The 20,306-nt window shown below is 51.3% G+C and overlaps 2 protein-coding genes across 2 annotated transcripts in view; one reads left to right on the plus strand and one right to left on the minus strand.

The window, feature by feature from the left end:
• Positions 1-20,306, plus strand: part of LOC6601256 (zinc finger protein jing) — a 126,793-nt gene that overhangs the window by 102,015 nt on the left and 4,472 nt on the right. The window contains exons 2-3 of the mRNA XM_026986796.1: positions 17,648-19,247; positions 19,366-20,272. Coding sequence (XP_026842597.1) covers positions 17,648-19,247; positions 19,366-20,272 — 2,507 coding nt within the window. The remainder of the gene's footprint in view (positions 1-17,647; positions 19,248-19,365; positions 20,273-20,306) is intronic.
• LOC6601257 lies at positions 3,980-5,596 on the minus strand. Its single transcript, XM_002026288.2, has 3 exons — positions 4,879-5,596; positions 4,627-4,815; positions 3,980-4,567 (listed from the first exon to the last, which is right to left on the minus strand). The coding sequence occupies exons 1-3, from the start codon at positions 4,937-4,939 to the stop codon at positions 4,323-4,325; spliced, it is 495 nt and encodes a 164-aa protein (XP_002026324.1). The 5' UTR covers positions 4,940-5,596; the 3' UTR covers positions 3,980-4,322.

Here is a 20,306-nt window from a genome sequence, read left to right on the forward strand (position 1 = left end):
AGCTCTCGCCAGGCCTGCCACAAAGCTCAGACTTGAAGGGAAGACAGAAGCTACCATTCCAAGGGAAGAGAGGAGAAGGGGGAGCTTCCATTCAGCGGGAACGAAGGAAGAAAGGAAGCTCCCATTCGACGGAAAGAGGGAAGAAGAAAGGAAACACCACCCATTCAGAGGGGATGGCTCTGGCCAATTAATGAATATGTATTATGAGCATCAAGGTGCTAATGGACACGACACGCCACACACACACGCCACACACACTGACGATTTGGGGGCGCAACGGCAACGGCAACGGCAACAAAAGCGATGCAGCCGCAAATTGCATTAGAAATGCAAAACCGAAACAAGGAGTGGGCTGGAACCGCCAGAGCTCCCTGCCACTGCCACACTGCCGCACTGCCACTCCATCGAGTTAGAGGAAATGTTCGACATGGAGGCAGCGGCTAATTGAATATACAAAATGCCCGCCACGGAGTCGACAGCCTGCCACACACGCGGATGTGGGCGGGGTGGCGATGTGGCGATGTGCCGATGAGGATGTGGACCACGTGTTGACCCTTCAGAAATTGTTATTGTTGTAAACTGATTGACCGCCGTAGCGAGGGGTTCGATGGGGTTACGGATGGCTCAAGCATCGTTGAAGCCCGCCCGCCTCCCTGCCGGGGATGCAACCCACCCCCGGGGACGGAGGGGTGCCTTCGCTCAGTGTTTACATCTATTGGGATATCGTGGGAGATTCGACAGTTGTTTCTTTGGGCCCTGGCTAACCCTTGCCCTCGTCCCCCTCGCCGCTCCATTTTAATGCACTTTTCACTTCCGTTCTGCCGTTCTCCCGTTCTGCCGCTCATTGGATATGCAATTTTTTGTTGGTGCCGCTTGATGCCCCTTGGGAAACTTTAATCCCATCTAAAAATACGAAATATATTTAGTTGTGGCCCCGCGCCGGTCTGCAATTGGATTTCCCATGACTTTCCGACCCCAGCCGACGAGCCCTGCCTCTTGGCCCTTCCGGCTGACCCCCGGGACCCCCTGCCCCCCTGCCCCCCGGCAGATGCGTGTTCACTGGAGTTACTCCTTCCGCGGTAGCCTATCTGTCTGTTCCTGTGGCGTCGCTTTAATTGGAATTGTTTTGCTCGCCTTCGGTGGCCGGGTCTTTGTTACAGTTACGGCAGGACACGAACCTGGTGTCCCTCCGTTAAGCGGAGTATCCGTCCGTAACTCCTTCGATATCTGCCGGTGTTATCTGGCGTTCGCCCGAACTCTTTTCGGGCTGCAATTTTCAATGCGGTTCGGCTCGACTTGGTTTGGGTTTTTCGGGGTTTTGTGTTGGTTAATCGTCAGGGTTTTGCGGGGGATTAACCAGTTCCTTGTTTTGGGGGTAGATTCCCTGAAAAGGGAAAGGAGTGGGGGGGGCCTGGGACTGGGAGGTTGTTCTATTGTTCCTGTTTTGATTGCGTCGAGCAGATGTCTGGCGGAAAAGTGATTCCAAAACAGGTCGCGGTGGGCAGGGAGTAAAACCTCACAATTTGTATCTTTGCATCTGTAACTTTAAGCTTTGCTGAAGCGCATCTGAGAGATAAACTAAATATGAAATTTCCTTTTCCTTTCTTTCCAGGTACGTAAACCGGAGATCAACTCCATTTCTGGGAGTCCCAGCGTTGGATGGGGGGGAGGACCCCCTGACAAACGGAATCCAAGGCGAAAAACTTGTGTCTGGCGCAGAAGAAACCAAAGAAAAAGAATAATTTCCGGTTCAATTGTGGGTCTCGGGCGGGGGCTCCTCATATTATGACAGGCCATCGAGCGATGAAAGGGAAAGCCATCGTCTTGCCCCCATATGCTGGTGCCAGGGGGAGGCATGTGGCATGTGGCATGTGGCATGCGGGGGGTGCCTTTGTTTTCCATGGATCCTATTGAACATTTGGCAGCGGCAGACGATGCCGACGCCGACGGCGACGTCGAAGTTGTTATGATTGGGACCCCGGCTCAATGAGGCCTGTGAATGAAATGTTTATTAGCCTGATTATTGGTCGTGCAACAACAGTTGTGTGCCCCACCCCACCCCAAGTCCCCCCTCCCACTCTGCATCCCTCTTTTCCTCTGTTGTTCAATTGATTTTCCCACACACACACACACGCAAGTCACGCACTTCCTGGGCAGCACTGCCACGCCCCCTAATTGCAGTCTTAAGGGAGGAGAGAGAGCGCACACACACACACAAACACACACACACAGTTAAATTGGCAATTGTCGCATGGAAGATGAATGCAACATCGCTGCATCTGAAGGGAACAAAAAGACTCCTTGAGGAAGGGTCATATTTTGCGCTCTATGATATTCAGATGTCGATCGCTTCGATCGTAGTAATGGGTTCCTTTGAGGGCCTTTGAGCGCGCCTTCTGTAAGAGAGCGCCCGGAGGCCCCACACAATATCTTCAGTTACTCAATCGGCTATTATATTGTCGGGAATCTGTACAAACCCCAGAAGTGGTTGAGACTCTGGACAGAGGATTGCTTTGGCCCCAAGAAGAAGTCGAAGAACCTGTGATTGGAGCACTCCAGAACCCATAGGGTTACCCTATACATATACCATCCAACATCTAACCAGCATCGATATATCGGCAGGGGTATCGCAAGTTTCGAGCCCTCAAACGCTTTCTCATTCCGGAACAGACATCCAACGACTTCTGTGGCTCCCGAGCAGATATCAGAGTGAATGCAGGGCAGACCGCCTACTCCCTCCCCCCCACCCCCACCCCCAACTGGAGTTAGGGCCCATCCCCCTCTTGGGGGGTTGCAAATTCGTAACAATTAGCACTCGCCGATAGATGGGACGACCGAATGGATGGATGGATGGATGGATGCTGGGAAATGGAACAGAAAGTGGAAAAGGAAATGAAAGTGGAAATGGAAATGGAGGGGAGAAGCCAGAGGGGGAGAGGGGGAGAGAGAGAGTGGAAGGGGAAGGGGAATTTGGGTTGAATGCCACTGAAATTGCATTCAAGGCGCAAGGGGCGTGGCCAATCTTGTGGCCAAAAACATAATTAATTTTCGGGTCGGAAAATGCCGAATATGTATTTCGAAATTTCCAAAAGGGGTGGAAAATGTCCAATCAAGCGATCGATGCGACGGTGTCGTATGACCCAAAACTACTGCTTTAATCTTTTAGATCTTCCGAACTAATGAGGCATGCCACACACACACACAGGCACACACACAGGCACACACACAGGCACAGGCACACACATGCCAATGTCCAGCGTCACCGAACAAAAAAAGAAGAAATCCATCAGAAATCAAAAAGAGAAGGCGGGGCGGGGACCCACGTATATAAAAAAAAACCAATTCCAATGAAATTTTTCAGCCCACAGAAATTGAGAGAAAGAAAAAAACTAAGAAAGAAACCCAAAAAGAACAGAAAGAACGGAAAGAGGAAAGCCAGAGCGAAGACAGCGGGGAAGGGAGAAGGGAGAAGCGATAAGGGACGAGGCAAACAAATAGCTCTCCAGCAGCATGCAACAGAATACAATGCGAAGGAGAGACGAGAGACGAGAGACGAGTCTCGAAGAAGCCCTTTTTATGGTGCAACAAATCTCAAGCTGAATGAAAATGCTGCCAACGAAAGGGAGACGGAGACGGAGACGATGACGATGCTGGGACCAACGCAAAGTGGGAAACCGAACAAACAGCGTGCCCCAAGATAGAGTCGAGTCTGGCGACGGGGGTGGAGATGGCTTTGCCACGGCCACGGCAACACGATGACGATGGGCCTCCCCATAGAGAGCTGTGTGTGTGTGTGTGTGTGCGTCTGTATAGAACACCATATTATTAAGTGTAGCCAGAAGCAATTAAGTGTAGATAAGCAAACAATAATGTTCCCAGTCACGTACAGCAGCCGCCTGGCCGGGACACTTTCTCACTGGGCCAGGAAGGAGCCAAGTCCAGCGCCTGGTCAATGTTCAATCACTCGAAGGGTATTGGCCACTCTTCAAACGTTTTATTTGCCATCCAACTGGCGGAGATACATTTAATTTCATTAGGGATACGCGCACCACCAAACACCCTCCAAACACACAGCAGAAACATAGATGAGCCACGATCCAGCCTCATGCCAGGATGTGTGATTGTTTCTATGGCCTCCCGTCTCACAACTGTTTCGACACACACACGCACACACTCACACACACACACACACGCACACGCACAAAAAGTTGGCAAAGTTTCCCTTTCGATTGTCCTGTTTCTGCAGATTCATGGAAGCCAGCCCTTAATTGATGGTTTCTGTGGCAACTGGGGGGTGTTTCCAGCTCTCCTTTTCGCACAGATCACGAGAATTCGGGCCACTTGGGCAGCCCCAGCGTCGTGATGGCCAGGACACCGAACAGGAGTGCGGGCCATGTCCAGGGCCTCGCCCGATGGTGGCCCGTGTCCCCCATGTCGCAGAGGCAGCGATCGATGCAGCGCTTGCAGTAGGACACGGGATTCGACTCGTACTTGTACATGTGGGTGTTGATGGCCGCCTGGCAGCCGATCTTCGGCGAATAGACGCAGCAGTAGCTCCCGATTTTATCTGAAAGATGGGCATACAGATGAGGATTGGATTGGATACAGGAGGATGTCAGTACGCACTGAGAGCGAAGGGATACGGCGTGCACTGACTGTAGGTGTCCAGGGGATCTATGGTGCTCGTCTCGTAGTCCGACTGCACCAAGGGAACCGTGTCGATGGCGGATCCCGGCGCACAGTAGTATCCCGTGACGTTGGCCTTGCAGGGATACCCCCAGTGCTGGCTACAGTCGGCGCACTGGCCCCGCAGACCTGCAGAGAGGGGGAAGCGGATGGATGGGTGCAGGGAATCGGGGGATCTGCTGTGGCACTTACCCTCCACCTGCAGGAGCACGACGACGACCACCAGCTGCCAAACGTATCCGTATTTGAGCATTCTACACCCAAATGTCTGTCAAATGTTTACAAGAAATTTTCGCACATACAAACTACAATCTGACACTCAAATCGAGTTGATTTATAAAAGAATGGTGCCTGGGATTACTGTTTGGGGCTGCCCCCCACACTCCCAAGGAATCCCAGGGATCCCATCCATAATTAACAGCATCCGAATGACGTTTGCATATTTCTGAGACCGGACTGCAAGACCCAGACTCAGACTGAGACACAGACCCTCAATGAATTCCCTTCTCAGTCGTCCACTGGCGAAATTCCGAGGAATTCTGTGCTCATTATGCTACGTGGGCTGCTGCCATCGGAACGTTCCTGGAAACCGCCTCTGGACCCGACTCTGGCCAAAAGAGCCGCTCGAGGGCTGGAAATGCATTTCTCCGCAGGATTTTCCGATACTTTGTTGCTTCGTAGAGAGGGAAGGCGGCTCCCGAATGCAGCGCAAATTAGTCCGTTGCCAGGCATTAATTGTGCCCCGCAGAGGTGGCATTGCAATGCCATGTCGTTTGCCCTGTCGGAGTCGACAGCCCCACCATCCGCCATCCGCCATCCATCCATATCCCCATTCACATCGAATCCTCTGTCGCTGCATTGTTATTCAAATGCTGCCATTAATACTTCGCTGGCAATTGCAAATACCCAACGACGTGGACGAGGACGACGCCCGTTGCATGTGTGCTGTCTGTGGCGTCGCCCCATCAGCCCCCAGCCCCCAGCCGCCAGCCCCCAGAGGCAGGCATTCAGGCTTTCATATGTAAATTTTTGAGAGACTTTTGCCCGGTGCGCGGTCCTTTGCCTCGTATCTCCTGGCTCCTTCCTCCTGGCGGGGGGGGATTTTCCTTTTTCTTTTCGGGAAATTTAATATGCCAAAATGAAATTTCAAGTGTTTTGAATTTATTAACTTTGGCATTCAGTGCACACACACACTCAGAGTGTGCCCCCTCACCATCCCCTCTGTGCAACAATAAAACTTCCCCCCTGCTTCTCATCAAATATTTCTCCGACTATCTGCGGGGCAGAGGCAGGGGGCGGGGGGCTATAGTTTTTGGAGGCAAACCAAAGGGGGAACGAAAAAAATTGAAATCAAAATCATTTGTACGTCTGCCCGAGGGTAGGGGAAGCCCCGCATGACACCAACAGCCAACAGCAACAACAATGGCAACAACAGCCCCGAAATCCCCCACCGAAATGGTGTTGTATTTCAGTTCCATTGAACATTCTCCGCAGCTCTCGTTGGAGTTCTGCTCCAAGTGTCCCCCCCGAGCATTTAATGAATCCCTCAGCGACTGGACTGCGACGGTTTCCAATTGAAGATTATTAAAGATTCCATTCGATTCCATTCGATTCCATTCGCTTCGATCCCTGCAACGTTTACAGGCATTTAATGCTAATGGATTTGTCGGGGGGGGGGGGGGGGAGGGGGTAGGAAGCACCACCCGATTGATTGGGCCTTAAAGAAATTCCACTTTCCCCGTAAACTTAATTAACTGCCAAAACGGAAGAGGGAGAGGGGAGGAGGAGGAGGGGGAGGGGGAGGAGTACCAGGCAGTAAAACTAGAAGTAAACACTGTAATTGTGGTCTCCAAGCCGATGGATGATGCCAAGTGGACCGCAAAGAAGCCTCAAAAACCCCATTCCCCCTCCTCACCAAACTCTAGGCCGTGTCTGGTCGCCCAGGCACCTGTCTGCTCGATGCCACAGCGTGGCAGAGTTTTGCGGCAGTCGCATGTGGATTAAAGACAGCTTGCTGCAGTGCTGCAGTGCTGCACGGACTACGCAGTCGGCAGTGGGAGTCCTGGTAGAGCCAATGTTGCTACAGCCAGACATCTACATACAACTTTATAGAAGTGGCACTGCCCCAGGCAGTGGCAGTGGCAGTGGCATGTGGCAAGTGGCAGTGGGAGACAGGAATAACAGACAGAGACAGACTAACTAGAACCGACAACAGGACAATTAAATTATGCAGGATTTTCCAGAGCCAGAACCAAAAGCAAAAGCACTTTGCTGAGCTCTAAGCAGAGCCTTGCCTCTGACTCCGCCGGATTCTGCCACACAGACGCCAACTCCGGCTCCTCCGCCCCTGAATTTGTCGACTCGCAAAGAATTTCGAAAAGATTTTGCGTAAATTGATTTTAAATAAATTAAACCATTGACATTGTTCTCCTCCGGAGTTGTACTTCGCTGGCATTTTCCCCAGAATCCGAATGTACTTCCAGGGCAAAGAAAATGAATTTCCACCTGGTTGAACGGCTGTGGGTAAACAACTTTTCGGAAAGTGAAAATCCAAGCAACTTTTGCTGGAACCTTCGGCAGGAATGAGAGCGAGCAATGGGGCTTATGCAGGAATGGGGCCTGCAGGAATGGCCTGGAATCTCCGTTTCCGGGTATATTCGTATACTTGGATCGTTTTGCTTATGGACTCAAGGGAATAATAATCTTTGATGGGGTAACTACTATCTAGCTCTGATCATCAGTAGGAACAGCAGCAACCAACCTGCGGAATAGTAGAAAGAACAGACGAACGCATCCAGCAAAATAACGAAAATGTGCGTGTGAGCTTGTCCCAATCAACAACGCTCATTGGAACTCCGGAGACAAGTTAGTTCCGAGAGCCTTCTGTCGCACACAGGGATTGAGAGCTGAGACTTCTTACGGTCGGCACCTAAATCATGTATTACATGTTCGTAGGATTCCCCAGAGTTTTCTAAGGTAAAACCAGATTATATTCACTGTTTGCCAATCGTTTTTGGAGCTTTATATCTTTCTGTCTGTCTGTCTGCAGGCCGTATTTCCGATCCCCTGTGGCAATCCAATTTGTAAGTCCCCCTCCGCCCCCGCACTCTGGCAGTGTCTCCCCCTCTCAGGTGCTTGTAAAGATAAATCATCTTTTGTGTTCGTTCCATTTTGTTGTTTCTGATTCGGTAACCGTTTTCTCAGATCTTTCCTCTTGAGAGTGCGACGGAGGGGCAGATGGAGATTGAGTTTCACCTTGGAAGATTTCAGTGTAATTCCGTCATGATTATTGGTGAGGGCACGCATTTTGATTGATACTTTAGCACTACTTAAAGGCCATCGGCCTCCGATTACCCCCCGCCTGTGCTCTCCGAACCGCTCTTCTCTTCTCTTCTCCTCTCCCCTCTCCTCTCCCCTCCCTGATAGTTCCAATGAAATTCAATTTTCAGGCGAAATGCATTTCTGTGGATTCATCAATCTTTATCTGTTCCCCTCTTGGGGAACGCTTGGGGCTGCCGCACGAAAAAAGTTTATTTCCTGCGGCGTTTCGAAATTTTCAATGCCTGCGGCGCTCATTACATGACAGCAGGACCACGCGGTGGAGGGGTTTGGGGGCGTGGCTAATGTCCGGCCGGTGGCACTTGTCTCGCGGCCGACTCGGACTCGGACTCGGACTCGGACTACGAGTACGCCTCATTTCGTATGCCGTTAGGCGGCCCCGAATGTAATTATTCAATACATTTTACGTGCCACGAATGCCAGAGAGCCGTGTGCCACGCCCCCGCCGCCTGCCCCTTGGCTGGGGCCTGCTTTCCACTTGAACTTCATTAGAATATGTTCTGTATGCGTGTGCGTGTGCGTGTGCGTGTGCGTGAGTGTGTGCTCGAGGAGGAGTCGTTGACTTTGTTTGCTCTCCCTTTTGCGCTCTCCATTCGGTACTGCTCCTTTTTGCTCTCCTCTCTGTTGTTCTCCCTATCCTTCTGGCACTTTTGGCGCACTTTTGCGCAATTTATTAAACATTTTATGGCGCCCCAAGGCGTACTTGCCCAAAACTGAAAGACCTCCACCACCCGCCTGGAAAACCAGTAAGAAAGGCAGAGAGGAAAGGGTAGCGGTAGGGAGGAGCACAATGAAAGGTGAAACGGAATGCAAAACTAGGCCTCGCGACTCAGGTGAATGCCACAGAATCCCAAAAGCCGAGATCAAATCGATTTGAGGTTATGGGTGGATTGAAGGATATTTCGAAAGGGATTATTCAAAGGGTTCAGGGGAGGGATCAAGGGATCAGGGGATCAGGGGTCAAGAGAGCAGACAAAAACCAAATGGAACCCCCTCAATCCAGGATCAATTCCTTCAAAAGGCCATCAAGAGTGAGTGAGAGAGAGTGCATGGGTGTGCATGGGTGTGCATCGGAGCTTATTTTTTGGAAAATTATTCGATTATCAAGAGCGATCGGGCCCTCCGCTGCGTTGACAAAAACTGTCAAGTGGCGTGGCATGCCTTTTTTCGACACTTTTCCAAACTAATTTCAAACTTTACACTTGCAGGCGGCCACTCGCGGTCGTCGGGGCATGGGGCATGGGGCATGGGGCATGGGGCAAGTGTAAAAAGCGCAGCGAGTGCGAGTGCAAACAACAAACAAACTATACGAATGGTGGGGGGGGGTTGGTGGGGGTAGGAGAAGAGCAAACAGCAAACAAACTACAAAGAGGAAAGGAGGAAAAACACTGATTGCCAGACAGATTCGACAGAGAAAGGGATATGGAGGGAAAGACAGACGGACGGACGGACGGACGGACGGACGGACGGACAGATGGCAAAGAACGGCGGAGAGCAATGTCAAAACAAATGTTACAGCACAGCGATAGACAGGGATGGGGATAGAGCGTGGAAGAAAGAGAGAGACACAGAGACAGAGAGACGGAGAGACGGAGAGACAGAGAGGGAGGATATGCCATCAGGCGGCGTATTTTTATGTTGCCCTGCAGCTGTGATTCCACTGTATTGTTGTAGTTGTTGTTGTTGCTGTATTTATTCCTGGCAAACAATACCCTCTGTCTCTGTCTCTATCTGTCCCCCTCACCCCCTCTTGCTCTGCGGCACACATGTCGCCCTGCGGTCGTCCGGCAGTGCAGTGCGGGCCATGACAGGGCACCGTTTGAGGATTTTGGAGTAGTTAATGGAATATAGGAATACACGCACACATACACACACTTTCCAGGCCAAACATTTGAGAGCAAGTGGAACAGCAACAGAGACGGCGACAGGGACGGGGACGGGGACGGAGACGGAGACAACAAATACCAACAATAGCTACAACTATTCCGGAAAAAGTTGGCTAAAGTGTTTGACCAACTTAAGCGACATTCGGTGTCTCAAATGCTGCAGCCAAGCCGCACCGAACACCACCTCCCTTCGGGTATGGTATGCTCTATTAGTCCGCTCCAGACCCCAGACCCCAGACCTGTAGACCCCTCAGAGAGATTGGTATTTGTGAATGGATTGAATGAAGAGAAACATTGTAGAATGGGTATTACATATAACTCAGTTCTAGCATTGCTCCTAGCATTGCCCCGAAGCTCCATGGAATAGATGATACAACCCACTGTTCCTGTCGATTTCTGCCTCATAGAAAGGATTGGGGTGGGGACACCTCCATATTTATAGAGAGTGGCAGATCTCCTGCCAATGAATGGAAAAAATCACATTTTGTTTGCCTTATAAATCCCCGATATACCACTCCCCCTGGTCTCCCCCGGCAGGGAGGGAGGGTATCAATTATTCGGCTGTTACGGTCTTTCTTTTGCCGTCCATTGCTGCTGGTGATAATCCCTGGGCGCTGTTTGTGTCTCAGATCCAGTTTCAGTTCCTAGTCCTGGTTCAGGTCCTCGTCCAAGTACAGGTCCAGGGCCAGGCAACGGATGAGGCAGCCGAGACTGTGGCAGGGGCACAGGGTAGGGCACAGCCAAATTGCGTGTACAAACAGTGGAGAGCAGAGCTGCAGCTTCATTAGCGAGGGTTGCTTCGAACAAACACACACACACACACACACACCGCATACACATATGCGTACGTATCCCTGGGCAAGGGGGGAGATGTGTGTGTGTGTGTGTGTGCCTACACGGATGTGTGCACTAGGTTTTTATTATTATTTTCTTTATTGTTTAGCGCGCCATAATTGGGGTGCCACAGGGGAGTGGGGAGAGAGGAGCGGGGGCAGGACAGTCAGGCAGTCAGGCAGTCAGGAAAGGATATACTCTCGCACAATATGTACAATGTATGTATGCACTCGCCTGGAAGACCTACATTCTGTTTACACTGCTCGACAGTCGACAGTCGACAGTCGACACTCGACTCGACTCGACTCATTGTGCAAGAGTAGGAGTTCTCGGAGGTCTCGGAGGATGTGTGGCTGGGGCGGAGGGTCATTTCTCTCAGGTGTTATTCTCTGAATTGCTGTAAACATAATGGCAGTCGTTTGCGATAACCATTTACATGCCTTGGCTTGCATTTCATATTAATTTTACCCTCTCAACACTTTCAAAGCCCTTAACTCGCCCGACTCCTATTCCCTGGCATACATAGTATTTAGCCACACTTGTCTGTTTCAATCGATCAATTGGAGATTATAATTGGACTTTTAATTAGTGGCACAGCACAAGGCATAAAGCACAAAGCACAAAGCACAAAGTACAGTGAGTGTCTCCTTTAACAAAGCTTAGGCATCATTTTCCATTCCTGTTCTTCAGTGACTATTTGACCCACCAACAGCAACAGTGATTAGCGATTGAGAAGGGTATTTCGCCCCAATTTGGGGATTGTCCTTGCTATTATTGAACACACACACGACGTATGCCTCCCCTGGAATGGACCACATGCTGTGGCATGCCCTAGGTGTTAATGAAATAATATTTAATTGAATTTATCAGCCCTAATGAATGGCGTTTTGTTAAATATGTAGTTTCCCCCTCCCTGGAAAGAGTCGGGAATTAGCATACGGGAATACGGGGAAACAGGACCCAAATCAAATGTTAAGTAATAGACCCCCACGTACTATCCATAACTCACACATACATATGTATGTATGTGTGTATATGTCGCCGACAGCCCCACATGCCACAAAGTGCAACCCCTTTCGGGGGGTTTTGTTTCCAAGTTCGAACCGAAAACTCTCTCAGCTGTCAGAAACAGTTTATAACGCCTGGAATTATGCCGTAAATAAATCAGAATTGACGGGTAGGCAAATATGTACAGGGGGTTGGCGGGGGGGGGAGGTGTTTCCATTCCAAGTTTCTCTATTCCCAATATTATTTGCAGATTGGACGACGACTAAAAATGTGTAAAATGTATGCATAATTCCACAGAAATGATCCAAACACTCCTTCGGGCGGTGTGTGTGTGTGTGGGGGGGGGGGGGGGAGGATGCTTGTGCCTGTCATCCATCCAAGGATTGGGCCTATACACTCATATATGTAATTTATGACCTGAGGATTCCGTTCCACTCCGGAAGTCGTGGCAATTTACCGAAGCGCTTCGGATTGGATTGGCCTCCTCCTCCGAGACGTTGCTGTTTCCGAATCGTTTTGCCGATTCGACAGCCTGCCTTTCGGAACTCCCCCCACCACGTCCTATCCCTCATCCTGTCAAATTAGAGGATTATTGTTTTTTCAGATTCAGAAAGAATCCCCCGATTAACCATGCAACCTCCGCCTCCGCAGGGAAGTCATTCCCCGAGTCCCTGACAAATTTGTAAACGACATTTGCCTGGGATTTATGCTGAAAATTAAATAACTTTTTGTTCACGCCAGAGAAGACACCACCCCGCTGTAGGTGGTGCAGGGGGCAGGGGGGGAAGTAGGATGGAAAAGCGGGAAAACGTCTAAATAATTAGATAAACATTTAAGAAAGCGGCGAAAGGGACAAGCGAAAAGAAAGTCAAATGGGGAGAGTGACAAGAAGCCTAAACAGAAGATGGAACTGCTAGAAGAGGAAAAGCAGGAGTAGCGGAGGAGGCAGCCAGAGGACCACAGCGGACACATAACGGCAAAGTGTGCGAGGGGAAGCTGTGCCCAGGAGTACGTGACCATAACATGAACTGCTGGCAGCCAGCGACCAACCTCCTCTTGCACCCTGCACCTCTACTCTCCACTCCACTCCACTCCACTCTCTCCCTTTTCCCATACTTCTCTTGCGGACGCTCAGAGAAGAGAGAGAGAGAGAGACGACGACGACGACGACGACGACGACGACGACAAACAGGAAATATTTAACGTGCCAACAACAAAAGTGAAATATAAATAAAAATAATAATAATAATGGGCAGAAATGTAGGGAACAGAGTGAGAGAGCGAGAGAGCGAGAGAGCGAGAGAGAGAGTTCCAAGAGTCAGTCGTATACCTTCGAGGGTTGCTTCGAAGAGCATAAATGCTCTCGTGCCTGCGTGCGTGTGTGTGTGTGTGGGTGCAGTGCGGCGTTCGTTTCAGGTCGTGTGGCAGCTTCGGCTCGCCTCGGCTCGCTTCGCATCTCGCATGCAGCCAATAGTTGCCGTTAGAATATCCACTCGGGCCCTTTTATACAGGGAATTTCTGAGAGAGCCGCCGAGAGAGAGAAAGAGAGAGAGAGAGCGAGAGAGAGCGGTTCGAAGTGAGCGGAAACTCTGCAGTTTTCCCGTTGTTTCCCTTTTCGAAGAAGAAGCCAGGTTTTTGGATTCTATAAATCAGTCGGTACATACAGTCGATTCAGTCAGCCATTTTCTCTCAGTCAACCATTTTCTCTTAGCCCTGACGGACGCGGTGCCTGCAGTATAGCGGACGCGACGCGGTGCCGCAACAGAATTTTCGGACATAGAACGCGCGCCGCACGAAACAGACGGACGGACGGGAACGGGAACGAGAACGTGAACGAGAACGGTTCTTCCTCTGCTCTTTTGGCCCTTTTTGGATATGGATATTTATGCTACGCGCTCGTGTGTTCGTGTGTATTGTCGGGTGTGTGCCACTGTGTGTCTTTGGATAATTAAACCAACAACAGCCACAGCAAGAGCAACATAAACGGTGGGAACGTTGCAGCTCCTCCGAAACAGCTAACCCAAACGAAATGCGCCAAGGGGACAGTGGAAAAAGAAAAAGAAAAGCTTAAAGCCGAAGCGCCAGCGAGTGAGTGAGTGAGTGTGCGGAGTGTGCGGAGTGGCGGAGGTCTGGTCCCCGCGGTCCATGTGGTGCCACAGTGTGAAAAATCCAATAGCAAAGGATACAAGAAACCAGCGGGAGCTGCTGCCTTTGGATACAGCTTGGAATACTGCTTCGGATACAACTACTTTGGATAACGTTGAATGTTAGTATACCAGAAGCAAAGGCCTTAAACAGCACTCGGGAATTGTGGGGCAAAGGCAAACACTGTGCAGTGTAGTGGCAACAACCATCTCGTGCAGTGTAGTGTACTGTAGTGTAGTGTAGTGTAGTGTAGTGTGGTGTAGTGTTCTGCTCTGTGCTCTAAGTAAAAGTCATCAAGAGACATCAAGCAGCGTCAGGCGATTACGTCGCGTGCATTGCTCTTGCTCCCTCTTCCCACACCATTCCACACCATTCCACACCATCCCATTCCATCCCATCCCATTCCACTCAGCTGCTGCGCATGTTTCTCTGTCTTTGCCTCTGCTTTTGTACCCTGCTGCACTCCCCCGCCGCTCTGCATATTACAGCATAGTTTACATTCGCGTTTACATCATGTGTTAAATAACTGTTAGCTGTCGCTGCTATTCTGCTGTCACTCTTTATTTTTCTCTCTCTCTCTCTCTCTCCTCTCTCTCAGTCCTCTCTTGCTGTGTTTGCCCAAGCAAATATGCAATGATTTTTTGTACCCCCTCTCTCTCTCACTCTCTCTCTTGAGCTCTGGTTATACCACCCACTCCACCACCCGCACCCACTCTCTCTCTCTCTGCCCTTCTCGTTGGGCGCTGCTTTCATTCATGCCTTGCAAATGAAGCGTGCTCAATTGTTTGTGGCTCCTGGGAGAGGAGAGGGAAAAAGGAAGGGGAAAAAGTGCAGAGCGCGAAGGGTGTTCGGTTGGGTGGTGGCAGTGGGAGTGTTGGATACACACACACACACAAAAGCACACTCCAAGCGGAAGTGGAAGTCGCTTGCCTTTCCCCCCTCCCCCCTTTTGTTTGTGTGTGTGTGTGTGTGTGTATCTAATGGGATTTTCTAATAAAATTTAAATTGTTGCCGTTTTTGCTGGGCTTTCATTCTATGAATTTAATATGAACTGTGTGTGTGTGTGTGTGTACTCCTATGGCTGAGTATTAGTGCTGGTGTTAGTGTGCGTGTATGTATAGGGGCCATAAAGTCTTGCTTATGGCTGGAAAATTAAATAGAGTGCATAATTCAAGAGTAAACCCTGCCGCTGAATGCATAATATGATGCTGAAATGAAATGCTGCAAATTGAAAAGAATCATCTGTAAATGAACGAGCATTCCGAAAATACCTTTCAAACTAAGGAACTACAAAAGAAATACATACATATGTACCTCATCGAGCTCATTGCCGGGCACCAATGAGGAACTTCAAAAACTAACCTTCTATAAATGGACAAATATCCCAGCGTACCAAATTCCATTTCAAATTCATTGAAAGGCTATCTTTTGGGACATGGTTATGTGATATACAATGTACCGTCGGCAAATTAAAACCGCATTCAAGTCGAATATTTTACTATTTTAAAGTAAAGAAAGATATTGGAACTTTGCCTAACGGGTTCTGAACGGATTTGTACAACTTGTTAAACTATCAGAAATGCTTAAAAGAAACCCTCTGATATATAAATGCCGTAACCATGAATCTCATATATTCTCAATTGTTTAAAAACTAAATGAAGTTGACATTAATTGCCTAATAATAATTATTATTGTTAATAAAAAGATTTAAGGGAAATGAATAAACCTGGAAATTGAATTCATCGCCCGAGTTCATCAGGAAAGAGGGAAAACCCTTGGAGAACATCAATCTCTCTAATCAGCTTATCATCGCATGAGAAACAACAAAAACAGGAACGACGACCAGCTCGTAATCTGAGAGATCTTTTTGGGGGTAGACAAACATAAAACTCACAAAGTGTTTCCGTTTGTGTAGATCTCTAATTCCCGTAGGTAGTCGTAGCCACAGCCGCAGCCGCAGCCGTCGCCGTCTTCGTCTCCGAATGGGTCCCCTGTTAGGGCGACAAACCAGAAAGAAACATAAAATTCAGCACTGGTCCGATGTGTAACCCTCGACCCAACGAAAAACCCAAAAGAACCCAAATCCCGACCCAAACTCCACAAAGCTTAAGCATAATCTCCGCGTTTAACGATGCGACCAACAAGATGGGGCAGGTGGAATGTAAAATGTGCCCCTGCCGCCGCACCCCCGGGATGATATGGTATGATGATATGAAAAGCTAATAAAATATAATGCAAATTCCTGGAAATCATAACGAAGCGAAGCCCCAGAACCAGTGTTGGCTACCACATGACGGGCGATGCAACAGAAAGCACATGCATACAAAGCGAATATTAAAGCAAATCAAAACGAAAGAATGCCCAGCGAACAAACGAACGGAGAACGAAGAAGGGAGAAGGGAGAGAAAGAGGAGTAGAGTAGGAATGAATGTGTGAAAAAAGAACACCGCTCAACGCGTTAGTTCGTTCGTTCGTTCTGTTAATTCCATTAAAGAGTAAATGTGCAGGAGAATCCTTTCAGTTTATGCTTGAACCGACTGAGGTATGCCCTTCCTTCCCTTTGTCCGCTCAAACGAGACGAGAGAATGGCATACGTGTGGCCCGCCCAGGCCCCTTCCACACACCACACTCCACACTCCACGCTCTGCACGCCGCATCCATCCATCCCATGCCACACTCGCGTGAGACCGCTGCTGCTGCTGCTACCTGAAAACCGAACATTTTCCCGCATTAGATTTCGAGTCTCTTGCCCCCGTCGGTTCCTATGCTGCGGCTGTTAGTATGTTGCACGCGGACAAACAGACAATCAGAAAGAAAGAAAGATAACGAAAGACAGAGACATAGAGAGAGACGAGAGACGAGACGAGACGGGAGAGAAAAAACTTTTATTTCTTCCTTTTTGGCTGCTTCTCTCGTGCGTTTTTTCTTGCTGTATTCTTTGCGTGTTTCTCCTCTTCTCTCTTCTCTCTTCGCTCTTCCCTCTTTTTTTTTTGTTTACTTTATGCTTTCGTTTATTTATCGACCCGTTTTGTGTGCTACATACATATGTATGTATGCGAGTGTTGGTCGCTCCGCTCTCTGCGACTCTCTTTTTCTTTGTGGTTCGTTCTCTCGCAGCATAATTCTTGTTGTTGTTTTTCGTTGCGCTAAAAGGACACATTCCTTTTCTCTGGTGGCAGGCTAACCTTTTAGCGGCCATAGACCGGCCAGAGAGAGGTGCGGAGAGTGCTCTTCATTTGGCAAATGAATTAAATTTAAAAAAGAAATGCGCGCCAAAACGGCTCACAGCAGTCACTATCGATATTTATATCGATATTCTGCCCCTGCCCAGCACTGGCGGGCAAATAAACAACCGTGGAAAAAAGAGGGGCAAAAAAACAACAGCAAAGCGTGTAAAAAAAAGAAAACAAACACACAAACACGAATTCAAGGCGGAAACGCAATGTAATTGCAGAATTGATGAATTAAAACGAGCGCTCGAAGGTGATTCCATTGGAAATTGATGGAGCGAGAGACGCGGGTGTGCGGGTGTTCGAGTGTTCGAGTGTTTGAATGTGCGAGTGTCCTCCTCCAGGGGCTGCCCGTGTCTGGAAAGAAGGTGTGGCTGCGGCCAGTGGAGGCATTGCATCCCAGACATCTCAGCCACATATAATGATTACCACATATGCACATAGTTTAAGCCATTCCATTCGCTACCCGCGTGATAACGCCTTACTTATCGTGTGGTCTCTCTTTGCGTTCTTTTCCAGCGGCGTTGCCACTTCGCTGAGCTGCGCGGACTCCAGCACGGGCTCCAGTGAGGATGCGTCCGAGCCCGGCTCCCCGTACAGTGCGCACTCGCAACTGAGCGACGAACAGCTGACCAAGATGCCGCCCCAGATACTCAGCGGGAGCAGTAGCACTCCCAGCGGCCCGAACAGCTCCTCCACAGCGTCCTCCACCTCCACATCCCACAGCAGCCCGACAGCAGCGCCGGCGACGCCTCCAGCTTCGGCCATTTCCACCCACGGCCACGCCCACATCCACAGCCTCAGCATCAGCACTGCCAAACCCACAACGATGCCGATGGCCATGGCTAACTCCCAGGGGCGACAGCCCAGCCTGCTGCCCACCCTCCAGTGGCCGTGGAACACGAATCTGGGCAGCACCTCCACCGCCGTGCCCGCCGTAGCGGCCAACAAGAAGCGTCCAGCTGGAGGATCGGGACCGGGCGCCGGCGGCGCAGAGGGGAGCAGTCCGGCCTCGGCGGCGGCCAAGAAAAGTCGCTGCGAGCCCCAGGCAGGTAGCGACGCGAGCAAAAGACTGAAGGCGGCGGCCCTTGAGGAGTCGCAGACGAAGATCACCGGTTTCTTCAAGTCCCAGATGAAGCCCTCACCGGGGGGCAAGCTGTCGCCGCCACCCAACGCCATCGCCAGCACAGCCCCTGCCCTGCACCCGGCCAACACGCTGACCATGAGCACGCCCGCCACGACCGCCTCCTTGAACAAGTACTTTAACATTTTGTCGCAGCTCAAGGAGCAGAAACAGCAGCAACAGCAGCAGCTGCAGATGCAACAGCAGGCGACAAAACAGGCAACGCCCAGCCCCGCTGTCCTGGCGCCGCCACAGCCGATTGTGAGTGCAACGACACAGGCGCCACCGCCAGCGTCACTGCCACTGCCACTGCCACTGCCAGCCAGCCAGACGACTAGTCTGCCCGTTCCGGCTCTCAAGAAGATCGAGCGGAGCACCAAGCAGCCGGCGAAGATCGCCCAGGTGGCGCCCAACCTACGCAAGACGCCCAGCAACGGCAGCAACCACAGCAACTCCTCCTCCAGCTCCTCGTCCTCCACCTCCTCAAACGGCTCCAACAGCTCCCACACGGGGGTGGGCAAGTCGCCGGCCAAGAAGCACGTGGCCATCGCACCGCGAACGCCCGAGATGAAGCAGCAGCAGCAGCAACAACAGCAGCTCCAGCTGCAGGCGCAGGCCGGAAAGGCGGCCATGTCCTACCGTCCGCCGGGCACGAGTCCGGCGCTGAAGCAGAAGATCTCTCCGGCCCCAGGGCCAGCCACCAACACTGCCGCGTGCACCGCCATCACGCATCCGACGACGCCGGCCGCCCCGAGCCCCAACGCCAATCCCAACCCCAATGCGACGCTCTACCAGCTGCCCGTGCAGCTGCCGAATCTAGTCCAACTGCCGCCCCAACTGGCGGCCGCCGCCAACATAATGCAGCTGAACAACGTGGCCAAGGCGGCGATGGCCACGGCAGCGAACAACAATGCGGCCGCCGCACAGGCGGCCCAAGCGGCCCAGGCAGCCGCCGCCCAGTACTTCCTCAACGGAACGGTGTTCAAGCTGCAGCAGGTGTGTAGAGTTTTGCATTCCCCCAAAGTCCGTCACGAATATTATATTGAATTTACCGAGTTTATTTGATTACTTTTCTTTGCCTTTGCGTTGCGACTAATGTGTGCTCCCGCTACAGGTGACAACGGCGACGACTACGACGGCCACCACGGCCACGGCAGCGGCCTCCACGGGCAATCCCTTCGGTCTGCTCAGCGCCAACGAGCTGCAGGACCTGCTGATGAAGCAGCAACAGCAGCAACAGCAACAGCTCCAGCAGCAGCAGCAGCAGCTGCAACTGCAGCAGGCGGCTGCGGCCAAGGCAGCGGCGACCACGCCCTCGCCCAACAGTGCGCCCAACTTCCAGGAGCTGTTCCAACAGCAGATTGCTGCCGCCATCCAGCAGCAGCAGCTGCAGCGACTGGTGCAGGGAGGAGCCGCCGCCGCTGCGGCCCAGCCAGTGTTCATGGCCACGCCGGCGGGTCTCCTGCTCAACGCTGCCACGCTGCCTGCCATGCTGGCCCAGGCGGCGGCAGCCATTGCGGCCAACAATCAGCAGCAGCAGCAACAGCAACAACAACAGCAGCAGCAGCAGCAGCAAAAGGTGGCCGCCACCCTGGCCCTACAGCATCATCAACATCATCAGCAACAGCAACACCAGAGCCTGCCCGCCCTGCAGCCCATGCCCGCCCTGAGCTCCATCTTCGAGCCTTCGACGGAGCAGCAGCAGCAGCAGCAACAGCAACAGCTGCAGATGCAACAACTGATCACTGCCAGCAACAACCATAATGCCTCGAATAATCTAAGTAGCATCAACAGCACTGCCATGCAACTGCACCAGCAGCAGCAGCAGCAGCAGCTGCAACACCAACACCAACACCGGGCGATTGTGAAGCCTCCGAGGCTCAGCTCCAGCCAGCCCCCGCCTCTGGTGACCATCTCGAACTCATCCATGGCCACCAAGCCGCCGATCCTGCCGCGTCGCAAAGTGACGAGCACGTCTTCCACCACGTCGCAGATCTTCGGACTGCGGCCGCCCACCGATGGTAAGTGATCCCGGAGATTTGCAATATCCAAGCA

This window comes from Drosophila persimilis, unplaced genomic scaffold (assembly GCF_003286085.1).
Source record: "Drosophila persimilis strain 14011-0111.01,24,50 unplaced genomic scaffold, DperRS2 tig00000002-arrow-pilon, whole genome shotgun sequence".
NCBI lineage: Eukaryota > Metazoa > Arthropoda > Insecta > Diptera > Drosophilidae > Drosophila > Drosophila persimilis.

Coding starts and splice junctions, on each gene's coding strand:
- LOC6601257 (XM_002026288.2), bottom strand. CDS start 4,939: ATGCTCAAATACGGATACGTTTGGCAGCTGGTGGTCGTCGTCGTGCTC. Junction 4,816..4,878: donor CGTGCTCCTGCAGGTGGAGG/GTAAGTGCCACA, acceptor CCCTCTCTGCAG/GTCTGCGGGGCCAGTGCGCC. Junction 4,568..4,626: donor GCCGTATCCCTTCGCTCTCA/GTGCGTACTGAC, acceptor CCCATCTTTCAG/ATAAAATCGGGAGCTACTGC.